The sequence below is a fragment of the Staurois parvus genome, unplaced genomic scaffold (genome assembly GCF_062004578.1).
Source record: "Staurois parvus isolate SC_StPar_1 unplaced genomic scaffold, SC_StPar_1.0 ptg000883l, whole genome shotgun sequence".
In the NCBI taxonomy this organism is placed as follows: domain Eukaryota; kingdom Metazoa; phylum Chordata; class Amphibia; order Anura; family Ranidae; genus Staurois; species Staurois parvus.
Genome location: NW_028318679.1, coordinates 24444 through 39737, shown reverse-complemented (window position 1 = coordinate 39737; position 15294 = coordinate 24444). Strand labels below are relative to the sequence as shown.

Sequence of the window (15294 nt, the reverse complement as noted above, 5' to 3'; positions counted from 1 at the left end):
ACATCAGAAGATAACTCTCAAAAAAGAACTAAAAGACCTAATAGAACAGGAATTGAGGAGGTTTTTTAATAGGGTCTAAAAAAAAAAAAAAAAAAAAAAGAATAAGTGGGGAAATAGACCAGGAAAATACTTAATAAAAAAGACCAAAGGAAAAGAAATCAAAGAATTTTATTTAAAGAAATAAAGATGGAAAATGAGAAATGGTGTATTCCACCACATATCGCTAGTACTTTACAAAAATATTACAGTAGGTTGTATGATGTGAGTTCTAGAAATCAAAAAGAAACAGAGGATGAAAAGAAGAGAAAAAGGCAGAAATACTTAAGAGGTTGGTATGCCAAGAATATCAGAAGAAAAGTTAAAGGCCCTAGAGAGATATCTCCCTGGAGGAAATTACTTTGGCATTGAATACAGCAGCAGGTAAGAGCCCAGGCCCCGACAGATATACTGTTGGTTATTACAAGAAATGTAAAGAACTATTAGTCCATAAAATGTGCATATATATGAAGGTGGTAGGAGAGGGGTTGGGAATGAGGGAAGAATCATTGCAACATTTTACTTAAAGAAGGGAAGGATGGATCACAGTGGGCTAGTTACAGACCTACAGTCAGGTCCATAAATATTGGGACATCGACACAATTCTAACATTTTTGGCTCTATACACCACCACAATGGATTTGAAATGAAACGAACAAGATGTGCTTTAACTGCAGACTGTCAGCTTTAATTTGAGGGTGTTTACACCAAAAATAATGGGACAGAATAATAATCATAAATCAAACTTTCACTTTTTAATACTTGGTTGCAAATTCTTTGCAGTCAATTACAGCCTGAAGTCTGGAACGCATAGACATCATCAGATGCTGGGTTTCATCCCTGGTGATGCTCTGCCAGGCCTCTACTGCAACGGTCTTCAGTTCCTGCTTGTTCTTGGGGCATTTTCCCTTCAGTTTTGTCTTCAGCAAGTGAAATGCATGCTCAATCAGATTCAGGTCAGGTGATTGACTTGGCCATTGCATAACATTCCACTTCTTTCCCTTAAAAAACTCTTTGGTTGCTTTTGCAGTATGCTTTGGGTCATTGTCGATCTGCACTGTGAAGCGGCGTCCAATGAGTTCTGAAGCATTTGGCTGAATATGAGCAGATAATATTGCCTGAAACACTTCACAATTCATCCTGCTGCTTTTGTCAGCATTCACATCATCAATAAATACAAGAGAACCAGTTCCATTGGCAGCCATACATGCCCACGCCATGACAGTACCACCACCATGCTTCACTGATGAGGTGGTATGCTTAGGATCATGAGCAGTTCCTTTCCTTCTCCATACTCTTCTCTTCCCATCACTCTAGTACAAGTTGATCTTGGTCTCATCTGTCCATAGGATGTTGTTCCAGAACTGTGAAGGCTTTTTTACATGTCGTTTGGCAAACTCTAATCTGGCCTTCCTATTTTTGAGGCTCACCAATGGTTTACAGCTTGTGGTGAACCCTCTGTATTCACTCTGGTGAAGTCTTCTCTTGATTGTTGACTTTGACACACATACACCTACCTCCTGGAGAGTGTTCTTGCAAACAGCACACTTGAAATGAACTCTGGACCTTTTATCTGCTCATTGTAATTGGGATAATGAGGGAATAACACACACCTGGCCATGGAACAGCTGAGAAGCCAATTGTCCCATTACTTTTGGTCCCTAACAAGTGGGAGGTACATATGCAAACTGTTGTAATTCCTACACCGTTCACCTGATTTGGATGTAAATACCCTCAAATTAAAGCTGACAGTCTGCAGTTAAAGCACATCTTGTTCGTTTCATTTCAAATCCATTGTGGTGGTGTATAGAGCCAAAAATGTTAGAATTGTGTCGATGTCACAATATTTATGGAACTGACTGTATGTACTGTGGCTGGTCGGCAACCAGTTAATGTGCTTCTTCTTGAGCCACTCCTTTGTTGCCTTGGCCGTGTGTTTTGGGTCATTGTCATGCTGGAACACCCATTCATGACCCATTTTCAATGCCCTGGCTGAGTGAAGAAGGTTCTCACCCAAGATTTGACGGTACATTGCCCCGTCCATCGTCCCTTTGATACAGTGCAGTTGTCCTGTCCCCTTAACAGAAAAACACCCCCAAAGCAGAATGTTTCCACCACCATGTTTGACAGTTGGGATGGTGTTCTTGGGGTCATAGGCAGCGTTCCTCCTCTCCAAATACGGCGAGTTGAGTTGATGCCAAACAGCTCGATTTTGGTCTCATCGGACCACAACACTTTCAACCAGTGGTCTGCATCATTCAGATGTTCAGTGACAAACTTCAGACAGGCCTGGACATGTGCTTTCTTGAGCAGAGGGACTGTTAGGAATGGACTTGCCAGTAATGGTGGGACTCACCTGCCTTGTGGGCTGCAGTACCAGGGCTGGCCAGCGGGTGCTCCCAGCAATCAGAGACTCAACCCTGCAGCCAGCCAAACACCTGAAACTGCTTAGGCAGGTGTATTTAAGTGATGGCCAGACCTGCAGTCTTTGCCTTGGTGTGTGTTTTTCCTGGGCCCTGTCTTGTTCCTGCATTCCTGTTCCTGTCTCTGTCTGATTCGTTGCTGACCCTGCCTGATCCGGACCTCTGCTGACTTCTCCTGCTTTATCCCTGGCTTGTGACCCCGACCATTCTCTGCCTGACCCCCCTGTACCTATCATGCCTGATGACCCAGTGCCCGCTGTCAAGCCAGACGATCCGGCGCCAGATGACCCAGTGCCCGCTGTCGTGCCTGGTGACTTGGTGCCCACTGCCTTGCCAGATGACGCGGTGCCCGCTGTCGAGCCAAATGACCTGATGCCTGGTGACCCGATGCCCGCTGTCCAGCCAGACGATCCAATGTCTGACCAGTGCCAGCGGTCATGCCAGTTGACTCGCCTGGGGGCCCGGCGCCCGCCGCCCCGCCTGGGGGCCCGGCGCCCGCTGCCCCGCCTGGGGGCCCGGCGCCCGCCGCCCCGCCTGGGGGCCCGGCGCCCCGCCTGGGGGCCCGGCGCCTGCTGCTCCGCCTGGTGATCCGATGTGCCTCTGCCCGGAGTCCAGCCCGATGTGCCGCTGCCCGGAGTCCAGCCCGATGTGCCGCTGCCCGGAGTCCAGCCCGATGTGCCGCTGCCCGATGTGCCGCTGCCCGGAGTCCTGCCCGATGTGCCGCTGCCCGGAGTCCAGCCCGATGTGCCGCTGCCCGGAGTCCTGCCCGGTGTGCCGCTGCCCGGAGTCCAGCCCGCTGTGCCGCTGCCCGGAGTCCAGCCCGCTGTGCCGCTGCCCGGAGTCCAGCCCGCTGTGCCGCTGCCCGGAGTCCAGCCCGCTGTGCCGCTGCCCGGAGTCCAGCCCGGTGTGCCGCTGCCCGGAGTCCTGCCCGGTGTGCCGCTGCCCGGAGTCCTGCCCGATGTGCCGCTGCCCGATGTGCCGCTGCCCGATGTGCCTCTGCCCGGAGTCTAGCCCGGTGTGCCTCTGCCCGGAGTCCAGCCCGGTGTGCCTCTGCCCGGAGTCCAGCCCGGTGTGCCTCTGCCCGGAGTCCTGCCCGGTGTGCCTCTGCCCGGAGTCCTGCCCGGTGTGCCGCTGCCCGGAGTCCAGCCCGGTGTGCCGCTGCCCGGAGTCCTGCCCGGTGTGCCGCTGCCCGGAGTCCTGCCCGGTGTGCCGCTGCCCGGAGTCCTGCCCGGTGTGCCGCTGCCCGGAGTCCAGCCCGGTGTGCCGCTGCCCGGAGTCCAGCCCGGTGTGCCGCTGCCCGGAGTCCAGCCCGGTGTGCCGCTGCCCGGAGTCCAGCCCGGTGTGCCGCTGCCCGGAGTCCAGCCCGGTGTGCCGCTGCCCGGAGTCCAGCCCGGTGTGCCAGTCTTTGATATCCCGCCAGTTACCAGACCCGGGCGGTGGAACATTTTGCCCAGCTAGGACTGTTTGGAGCGTCCTGAGGCCGCTCCTTGAGGGGGGGGGTACTGTTAGGAATGGACTTGCCAGTAATGGTTGGACTCACCTGCCTTGTGGGCTGCAGTACCAGGGCTGGCCAGCGGGTGCTCCCAGCAATCAGAGACTCAACCCTGCAGCCAGCCAAACACCTGAAACTGCTTAGGCAGGTGTATTTAAGTGATGGCCAGACCTGCAGTCTTTGCCTTGGTGTGTGTTTTTCCTGGGCCCTGTATCTTGTTCCTGCATCCCTGTTCCTGTCTCTGTCTGATTCGTTGCTGACCCTGCCTGATCCGGACCTCTGCTGACTTCTCCTGCTTTATCCCTGGCTTGTGACCCCGACCATTCTCTGCCTGACCCCCCTGTACCTACCTGCCCGATTGTTATTGACCCGGCCTGCCTGACGACGCTTGCATTGTATGTATTATCTGTGGGTGGTTTAGTTCGTTTGCACTGTGTTATGTTTTAGTATTGCACTGCGTTTATGTTTGTATTGTTAGTCTTTAATAAATTATATTGTTTATAACTTATCTGAAGCCTGCGTTTCCCTGCGTCAGTCACATACCTCTGGTCATACCCTGGAGCCCTGACAGGGACCTTGCAGGCACTGCAGGATTTCAATCCTTGTTGGCGTAGTGGGTTACCAATTGTTTTCTTGGTGACTGTGGTCCCAGCTGCCTGAAGATCATTGACAAGATCCTCACATGTAGTTCTGGAATGATTCATCACTGTTCTCATGATCATTGACACTCCACGAGGTGAGATCTTGCATGGTGCACCAGACCTAAGGAGACTGACAGTTGTTTTGGTTGTCTTCCATTTGCGAGTGATTGCACCAGCTGTTGTCACCTTCTCACCCAGCTGCTTGGTGATCGTTTAGTAGCCCATTCCAGCCTTGTGTAGGTCTACAATCTTGTCCCTGACATCCTTGGACAGCTCTTTGGTCTTGGCCATGGTGGAGAGTTTTGAATCTGATTGTTCGATTGCTCCTGTGGACAGGTGTCTTTTATACAGGTAACAAAATGAGATTAGCAGCAGTCCCTTTAAGAGACTGCTTCTAATCTCAGCTTGTTACCTGTATGAAAGACACCTGGTAGCCAGAAATCCTGCTGAATGATAGGGGATCAAATACTTATTTCCCTTATGAACATGCAAATCAGTGCATAACTTGTTAGACATGTATTTCTTTAGAATTTTTTTTACTTGCTATCCTGTCTCTCTGTGTTACTATACACCTACCAATCGATTTTTAGACTGATCATTTCTTTGTGAGTGGGAAAACATTCAAAATCAGCAGGGGATCAAATACTTATTTCCTTCACTATATATCACATCACTATGATCACATCAGCAGCATAAGGGGCTTCGAGAGCTTGGTGTGGAGACAGGAGGAGATGAGTGTGAGCAGGGGCAGAGAGATAGCAGTACATAGGAAAGCAGGGGGACTGGCAGCATCACCACTTATAGCACACACAGAAAGCAATGTAGAGGAAAAAGAATGCTATTTAATACAAGTACATAGTAGCAGATACATCAAGAATATGTAAAGTTGGGGTAACATACACTTTAATCCTTTTGTTTGCCAGTATCCAAACCACCTTTAGATGGCAGCACAAGGCAACAGTTTAGGAATTGCTGAATTCTTGCATTTCTCAGTGGGTGATAAAGAACAATAGAGATATGGAGGCAGTCATACTGGAGATGCCTAAAAGGTAGTGAGGGCCTCGAGATCCAGAATAGGGCAATCAAATACATTTTCTTGGGTAGGATCAAGAGGTTGAAATAAAACCATGAAACATTCCCAAGATATAGGAAATACCATTTCCTAGGTGACAAAGCCAGTTGAGGCAGGAAATCCTCCAGAACAGGAGATAGCAGTTGTGAGCAAGTTATACTAGCACCATTTTACTGCAGAAAGATGAATCAGAAGATTGAAAAGAAAGTGACCTGCAAGCATCATTCAGCAACATAGCCAAAACACTACTAAAAACTTGAGCGTATGCATAACAGAGGAACAGTCACTAGTTTTTTTAAAGTTTCTAAACCTCCTTGGGTGGGAGTTTATAAGTTAAATAAAAGATTGGCATGTGCTCAAATGAATGCTAAAAGAAAAGTGTTTTGTACTCTGCATAAAAAAATCTCAAAGCGGAACTTCGTTCTCTCATTTAACATTGACATTGATTCAAAATAATCCTTATGCTGCTAGCATTAGTAAATAGATAAGTATAGATTATATACTTTCCTGTTTTAAACAGGTTTTTTTACATTAATTTAGTTACTTCCTAGTTTCCATGCCTAGGCAAACAATGTCATACATCCCAAGAGTCTTCATAAGGTGAGGGAAATTTACTCAGCTAAGCTTCCTGCATCCTTGAGCTTAGGGAAGATGAATTCCAGGAACGAACTAAATGCTACATAATTCATCTGCCCTTATTCAAGATGGCCACAGCCAGAAATGCTAGAGAGTTATTCTAAGTGATTTCTTAACAAATTAAAGCATGGAGTCAAGGATGGATGGGGGAGTTTGCTTTGAATATTAAACATTAATCAAATAGTGCTTTTGGTTTGTGGTGCGGAGATACAGCGTAGTTCCGCTTTAAAATATATGCAGGGACACAGGAAGCCATTCACCTTTAGGATATACTGCTGCCTACAAGAGAAATGGACACTGAAAAAAAAAAAAAAAACTCAAGATAAGCGCTAATCCTACCACCAGCATGCCTTAGTTTTGTAGCAAGCCATACAGAGGGCATAACTATAAACACAGAGGGGATGTGACCTGTTCTCCTTTAAGGGCTCCATGCAAGGGATTTTTCATTCAGTACAAATATCCTATTTTTCTTCTTCCACGAGAGACACAAAACGTAACTAACCTTTAGGACATCCCAAAAGCAGTCCCAACTGAGGTGGGTAGCCAGACAGCAAACAAGTGCAAAACAGGCCTAAGAAAAGAGGGGAAAAAAGTATGGCCTGCTTGCAGCTCTAAGCCACCTAAAGACTTTACGCCCAGAGCTGGCATCAGGTGAGGCCAAAAACACTCACACTGTGAACAAGGACCAGACGGCAGCATTGCAAATCTAGGAAACAGTTGCTCGATCCTAAAAAGACCAATAAGCATGCACAGTTCTACTAAAGAGTGGGTCTTAATTGAAAAATATAAATAAATTGGTGCTAGTAAACCGAGCTACTTTTTTGACAGTAGGAAAACAAAGGAGGCAGGCTGGTAGAAGGAGGGGTAAATCCAGGGCTAGCACAGATTTGCTTTTTTTTCCCCCAGTGTGTGGTCCTCCTTTAGGCAGTAGTAAACCCAAGATAGGGAAAACATCCTGTATCCCTCAATGGATGAAAAAAACGGAACTTAAAAGTCTAAACTGAAGTAGATCATTTAACCTGTTACGCATTTTAACATTTTTTGAGAATCCATTGAACACAAAAGAAAAGAACATTTGGCTGAGAAAGAGCTATAGGTATAGCTATATAGAATGTTATCCTTTTCATCAGCACACAAGACATGCACAAAAAAAAAAAAAAAAAAGATCTAAATACATAAATACCTCAATGTCTTCAATAATTTTGGGATATAAGGACCGATAAAATGAATTTGGCGGACCATCGTTCGGTCTGTTTTTAAATAAATACTGATCCCTGGGGGAAAACAAGAAAACAATAAAAAAAATTACAGATGATTCAGTATTCAAATTCAAAGGAACAAATAAGAAAATAACACATTTTGGCTTTGTCTAAACGAATACACAACCAAATCTCAAAACAGCTGCAAGAATTAATCTTGCTTCTCAAACGTTAGGTTTAAAAAAAAAAAAAAAAAGGTAACAAAAGCAGTCAAATGTTAAAAAGAATATGTAAACCCTCACCCTGATTCATTTTGAAATACAGGCATACCTTGGTTTACGAATTTAATTCATTCTGTGGGACTTTTCGTATAGCGAAAAATTTGTCATTTCCCATAGGAATGCATTGAAAACCAATTAATCCGTTCAGAGGTCAGAAAAAAGCAAACGCTACTAAAATACAGCATGAGTTATTTTATCAAGTCATGCTGTATTTTAGTAGTGACAATCATGTGTTAAATGTTGCAGCTGTCAGCGGGGTTCCCCACTGACAGCTGAATGTAAAAGAATTGCCGGATATTAAAAAAATAATTTAAAAAAACAGCGTGGGGTTCCCCCTCCCATCCATACCAAGCCCTTCCGGTCTGTTATGGATTTTGAGGGGAAATCCCACGCCAAAATTAAAGAAAAAAAAATGGTGTGGGGTCTCCCCCTCAAAATTCATAGCAGACCTTTATCTGAACATGCAGACTGGCAGGTCAGCAAGAGGGGGGGGGGGGGGGTTGGGGGACGAGCGAGCCTCCCCTCCTGAACCATACCAGGCCACATGCCCTCAACATGCGGGAGGGATTTGGGGCAGGGGGGACCCCAGTGTGCCTGCTCCAGGGGTTTGACAGTTCTTAAATACGTAAGGGGCAGGGCCACCCAGGGACATCATGCATGTGACCCCACCCCATGTGACATCAATGGCATCATACTACACATTTTGTTTTTTGTGAATCAGTAGCGAGACCATGTACCCCATACTCATTCACATGGGGGGGCTGGGATCTAGGGGCCGATAAGCCCCCTGCCCACAGATCCCCACAACCACCTGCCCCAAAGCACCCCCCCATGTTGAGGGCATGTGGCCTGGTATGATTCAGGAGGGAGGGGGGCCTCATACTCGGATAAGGGTCTGGTATGGATTTTAGGGGGGATCCCAACACCATTTTTAAAAAAAAATTGGCATGGGAGTTCCCCTCAAAATCCATACCAGATCCGAAGGGTTTGGTGTGGATGGGGGGGGACCCCACACCACGTTTTTATTTATTATGGTGCTGGTTTTTAAATGTAATAAACGCTTTTTTTTCTTCACTATAGCTCAGAGATTCAGCTGTCACTTTCCCCCCAGCTAAAAGAGAAAAAGTTTCCTTTTAGTTTACTTCCCTGAAGTTAAAAGAAACAATGTTTCCTTATAGTTTCTAAAAAGAAACAAAAAGTTTTCTTTAACTCCAGGGAAAGTGACAGCTAATTCTGTGAGCTATAGTGATGAAAAAAAAAAGCCAGCAATTGCATTTAAAAATCAGCACCAACATACACTCCATATTGCGAATAAAATTAGTAAACTATGGCATTTCAATGAATTTTCATTCGTAAACCGAAATTTACGTTAACCGAGGCATTTGTAAACCGACGTACACCTGTAGAAGTGAAAGGTAAAAAACATTTATATATACATATAAAGATACATTATAAATATCCATTTTCCCCCTTTTTAGAAGTGATTACATACCTTTTCTTAGCTGCATAAGGAGCTAGGGGAGTAGAAACAGCACACTGGCCTTCCCAGAGAACGGCTGTGCAGTAGGGCACGTCAGCACAAGTGTGATCACTGGATTAGCTCCCAGCAAAGATAGAAAACTGACCACACTGTGCTCTCGTGCCTTGTGTTGTCATTTAATAGGAAAGCAGAAGGACTGGCAAGAACACCAGATATTTCACACAAAGAGAACAGGATACTTTCTCATACAAGTACATGGTACAGCAGGAATATGACATGTCAGGTTTACATATTCTTTAATGAACACAGGTTCAAGACATGTTCTACATACTGAAAGTACAAATTGTTTTCTTGCCTATTTTGTACATATAACCAGGCACAATTATCGGGGAAAGGACATGCGCAAGCCATAGAGAACAACGGCAGCCTGACCAGTATGTGCTCCAAGTTAATGTATGTAAATGCAAACCCTTGTGCAGACCTGTAAGGCAGTCCAACGTCCAATTGAAGGTGTGTACAGAGGACAACTCTGCTGCCAAATTGTGAAGCAGCATCTTAGCGATGTAAGCCTTCAAAAGGAAATTAGCTTACTGCAAAAGCCTCCAAGAAAGAAAAACTTTGCAATGGATTCATAAAGATGATATGTTTAAGGAAACGTATAAAGCCATAATGCCAAACAATGATTTTGTTTTAATTTTGATTTACATACACTTAATATATTCTAACGGATTTGGTGGATGATATGTTTTTTGCAAAGAAGCGGTTTTTTCAGTAGACTTTACCTCTGTAAACATAAATATTTATTTTTTGCCATCTATTTTTTAACCACCTTCCGCCCGCCCTATAGTACAATAACGGGCGCAAGGTGGTTCTCTCGTTCTGATAGGACGTCATATGACGTCCTACGATTCTCACTGCGCATGCGTGGCTCAGGGAGCACGCAGCGCGGTGATCGCCAGTGCTCTGTGTCCCTCGGACACAGCGGATCACGGAAAGAGCCGAAGATGTCGGCTCGGTCATGTGATCAGCTGTGTCCAATCACAGCTGATCACATGTAAACATGGAAATGCCGGTTATCAGCATTTCTCTCCTCTCGAGCTGTCACGCTGACAGCTCGAGAGGAGAGGAGAGCCGGTAATTGGTTTTCGGCGGAGGGGACATGTACATTGATGATCAGTGTGCCCTGATGATCAGTGTGGCCCCAGAAGTGCCGCCCGTCAGTGCCATATATCAGTGTCATGTATCAGTGCTGCCTTTCAGTGCCCATCAGTGATGCCTGTCAATGCCCATCAGTGCAACCTACCAGTGCCTCATCAGTGCCACCTATCAGTATAGCCTATATGTGCCCATCACTGCAGCCTCATTAGCGCACATCAGTGAAGGAGAAAAATCACTTATTTACAAAATTGTATAACAAAAACTAAGCAAAAAGGGTTTTTTTACAAAATTTTCTGTGGTTTTTGGTTTGTTTAAGAAAAAATAAAAATCCCAGAGGTGATTAAATACCACCAAAAGAAAGTTCTATCTGTCTCAAAAAAATGATAAAAATTTCAGATGGGTACAGTGTTGCATGACCGTGCAATTGTCATTCAAAGTGTGACAGCGCTGAAAGCTGGAAATTGGCCTGGGCAGGAAGGGGGTATAAGTGCCCTGTAGGCTAGTGGTTAAAATGTTGCATGCCCCTTTGGTGTGATATGGTTTGATTATATCCCAAACACTTTCAAAAGAATGGCATTACAAAAGCAAGGCTTAAAAATTGTAATTTAGGCAGACATAAAAAAGACATGTGGCTCTCTGTTCATTAACCACTTGAGCTCCAGAGGATTTACCCCCCTTAATGACCAGGCCTCTTTTTGCTACTCGGCGCTGCACTAATTCAACTGATAATTGCGCGGTCATGCAATGCTGCACCCAAACGAAATTTACGTCCTTTTTTTCACACAAATAGAGCTTTCTTTCAGTGTAATTTGATCACCTGTGCGCTTTTTATTTTTCACGCTATAAACAAAAAAAGGCCAAAGATTTTGAAGAAAAACAATATTTTTTATTTTCAGCTATAAAAAATATATAGTAAACTCAAAGTTGGTTATAAATTTAGGCCAAAATGTATTCTGCTACATGTTTTTGGTAAAAAAAAATCCCAATAAGTGTATATTGATTGCTTTGTGTGAAAGTTATAGCGTCTACAAACTATGGTATAAATACTGCAATTTACGCCATTTTTCTGCTATACAGCGCTGCGCTAGTTTAACGGACAATTGCGCGGTCATGCAATATGGTACATAAATGAAATTTACATCCTTTTTTTCCCCACAAATTGAGCTTTCTTTCGGTGGTATTTGATCGCCTGTGCGGTTTTTATTTTTTGCGCTATAAAAAAAAAAGTCTGACAATTTTGAGAGGAAAAAAACAATATTTTGGACTTTTTGCTATAAAACATGTCCAGTAAAAAAAAAAAAATGCAAAAATCAAATTTAGTCATAAATTTCTGCCAAAATGCATTCTGCGACATGTCTTTGCTAAAAAAAAAAAAAAAAACCAATACGTGTAAATTAATTGGTTTAAAGTTATAGCATTTACAAATGGCGGGAAAGATACTGGGATTTTTAGTTTTTTTTTTTATACTAATAATGGCGGCGATCAGCAAATTATGGCGGCGATTAGGGACTTATGACAGCGACCAGCGACTTATGGCGGGACTGCAGCGGACATTCTGACATTGGGGGGTACTGACTTGGGGTCACTGACATCCCCAGTGACATCAATACAGTGATCAGTGCAAAAAAAAAAAAAAAAACTGACACTGTACTAATGGCAATGGGGAGGAAGGGGTTAACTTTATTTTGCAGGGAAGGGTTATAGGAGTGAGGGGAGTGTTTTACTAGGGGGCGGGGGTGTGTACTGGACGGGACAAGGCTGATCGAGAAAGAGAAACTGTTCTCTCTCGATCAGCTCATCCTCGAGCTGACAGGGAAGTGACAGACAGCACAGCTACTGCAGCTGTGCTCTGTCACTGTTTGCCGCCGATCACCGGGACATAGCCGCTAAGGAACGGCTGTGACCCGGCGACTGACATTTGCGGCGGTGATCCGTAGGACAGACAGGGCGGCGGCGCGCCCCCTATTTGTTTACAAAACACACGTTTTAAAACGTGGTTTTGCCTGTGAGTGCCGCCCTGCCGCCGTATATGCACAGTGGCAAGGCGGCAAGTGGTTAATAACACATTTTTATGCTGTGTTAGGCCTCATGCACACTGGACGTTATAAAACCGCCAGCAGGATTAGCTGTAGAATGCAGAGTAAAAACGCAAGTTTTTTCACTTTAAAGTTTTTGCATTTGCATTTTTTTTAGCAAAACTATACTTCCACAAACGTTTAAGGCTCAAAAACGCTCAAACACTGGATAGCCATATTCTGCAGAGTTTTTCAGCATTAGAGCATTTTTACAGCTGAAAATGCCCTCTTTAAAAGCAGTAGTTCTGGGGGGTTTTTCCAGCCTGAAAACACTCATAAAAGCCTATGTGTGCATGGACACATAGGATAACATGCTGGGGAGTTTACTGGTTGCAGAAAAAAAACACCAGATGCCTAAAAAAAGGCAGCTGTAAAAATGCCCAGTGTGCATGAGGCCTTCAAATGCATGCAGTGTGAGCACATGAACCTAACCTGGTATGTGCTGTGTGGAAAAGCAGTGTATTCCCAGCTAGATAGTCACAAAGGCAAATCCTTAGACAAGCAAGATTGGTAACTTATATGCATTTCATCTGTGTATTCAGCCAATTGCCTGGAGAAATGCCTTCTGCGATGCCTTTCTTAGATATAGTTGTGTTCAGCAATGTTTATCCTCAGAGATTAATTTTTTATATGCGACGTGAGCATGTAATATCTGCATATTGCAATTAACTTTTTATATTGTATAAAAGCTTAGCAAGAAAAAAAAAATAACTTACCACCCCCTTCTTTCTGACAGGCCCTTCCAAAGTGGATCTGTGCGCACCATTCTTTCTATCAGTTTTTTCCACAACATTCCCTCTGAAATCACCCTCTGCCATTCTTTACACACAAGTTCTGCAGCACAAAGCGACCGTGCATCTAGGTAGGAGAGAATGTTTTCTGCAATATGTTCTAAGCCCTGTTCTATAAAGAAAAACAAAAATATAGATGTTAACTACACAGATCAATCAGCTGTCAACAAAAAAAACTGTACTGCAAATACTATAAGAAATGTGAAGAGTGAGGTAAAGGTAACAGAGAATAAGAGCTGGTTCACAACTGTGCAGTGGGTTGCATTTTAGGTAAATTACCATTGAACACTATATATCAAAGCACAGCACCTAAAACGCACAGGTGTGAGCAGGACCTAAAAGCACTTGCTAAAACTCCACCTCACTTATCCAGCTAGAAAAGAAGTTGTAACTTGGGAAAATGAGTAGACAAGTTTGGTTTTCAGAAACAAGTGTGTTCCCACTGTACTAATCTACTTCTCCAATAGCTTGCCCTCACTGCCCAGAAGATATTTCACTGCCACAATATGACGGGGCTAACTCAGGAAAGGTTCTGTGTAGAGGCCATTGATACAACACAAATATTTAAGGATCCATGCACACTAGCATTTTCTTAAGCCCTAGAAGCTGTTATTAGCATTTCTTTTCTGCTCCTAGAAGCTAAATAGTGTTATTTTTCCATAAGAAAAAAAAAAATGTTAAACCCTTTTAACAGATTTTTTATTCTTCTACATGCACTGCAAAAATGTTAATGCTCCTAAAAATTTATAAACGCTACCAAAACACTACTAAAAAATGCTATTATTGGCAGTTTTGGAGATTTAAAAAAAAAAAAAACCATAGTGTGCATGGAGCCTTAAATACTACATCCCCCAGACCACACTTGCTTGATACTTTGCAATATTAAGATACACATGGCCCCAAGAGAGGGTAAAGAAATTCATTTCCTACGGTTACTGCAGCTAACCGTGATCAGCTGGTTGCTTAAATGTTGCCAGTATAGGGAGGAAAAAAAAAAAAAGAGGTCTTGTGTTGTAGTTCTTAGCTACTACACTGTAAAAATGGCTTTCCATGTCAGCGTACATTAGTTGAAAGAAAAGCCAGACCAAGCAAATTAAGGACAATTAGTTGCAAATCAGGCTGCCTCTCATTCAGCACAGTCTCCAAGACAGATTTACAGACCTGTGGCAGCCAAGTGTGACAATTTGCAAATTAATGAGACAGATTTATTACTGAAGATGAGAGATTTTCACTCTAAACCAGGGATGTCCATCCAGCTGCCCAAGAGGCTAATAAATGCCTCCCAACATAAAATCGTAAAAAAACTTGCCCTGCAGAAGATTTACCCGCTTCCTGATCAGGCCATTTTTTGCAATATGGCACTGCGTTACTTTAACTGACAATTACGCAGTCATGCAACGCCGTACATAAATGAAATGTGTCATTTTTTGTCCACACATAGAGCTCCATGGTGGTATTTGATCAGCCTCTGTGGTTTTGACTTTTTGCATTATAAACAAAATATGGAACATTTTGGGGAATAAAAACTTTTAATTTCTACTGTGAAAACATATCCAATAAAAAAAATGTAAAAATAAATTACATAATTTTGGTAGAAAAAAATATATTGATTAGTTTGTGCAAAAGTAATGGCGGCGATCAGCGACTTATTGCAGCTGCCATTTTTACATTGACACGGTGTTGTAACCAGGGTGGATTTGATTTAAATCAAACTGATTTAAATCACTAGTCAGTAAGGCTTGATTTAAATCATAGTTTTCTACATAAAGACTAATTCTTGCTGGTATAACTTTAATATGCAAGTAGATGAAGATTTTTAGAATAACAACTTTTCATATTAGTTTTTTTATCCCCAGTTTAAAAGGTTAATCATTCATATTTGGACAACTTTTCTGTTGTACTTAGAAAGGAGAAAAATAATCATTACCGTAATAACAATTTAAATAGATTTATTCAACTGAAACAATAACATTACAGCATATGTTATTTGCTTAAACATCCATGTTTGTT

General features: G+C 43.6%; 1 protein-coding gene across 1 annotated transcript in view; it reads right to left on the bottom strand.

Moving 5' to 3' along the window:
* The window catches only part of FBXW11 (F-box and WD repeat domain containing 11), a 215980-nt gene that overhangs the window by 195680 nt on the left and 5006 nt on the right, over positions 1-15294 (bottom strand). The window contains exons 2-3 of the mRNA XM_089656046.1: positions 13210-13396; positions 7484-7574 (exon numbers count right to left, since the gene is read on the bottom strand). Coding sequence (XP_089512172.1) covers positions 7484-7574; positions 13210-13396 — 278 coding nt within the window. The remainder of the gene's footprint in view (positions 1-7483; positions 7575-13209; positions 13397-15294) is intronic.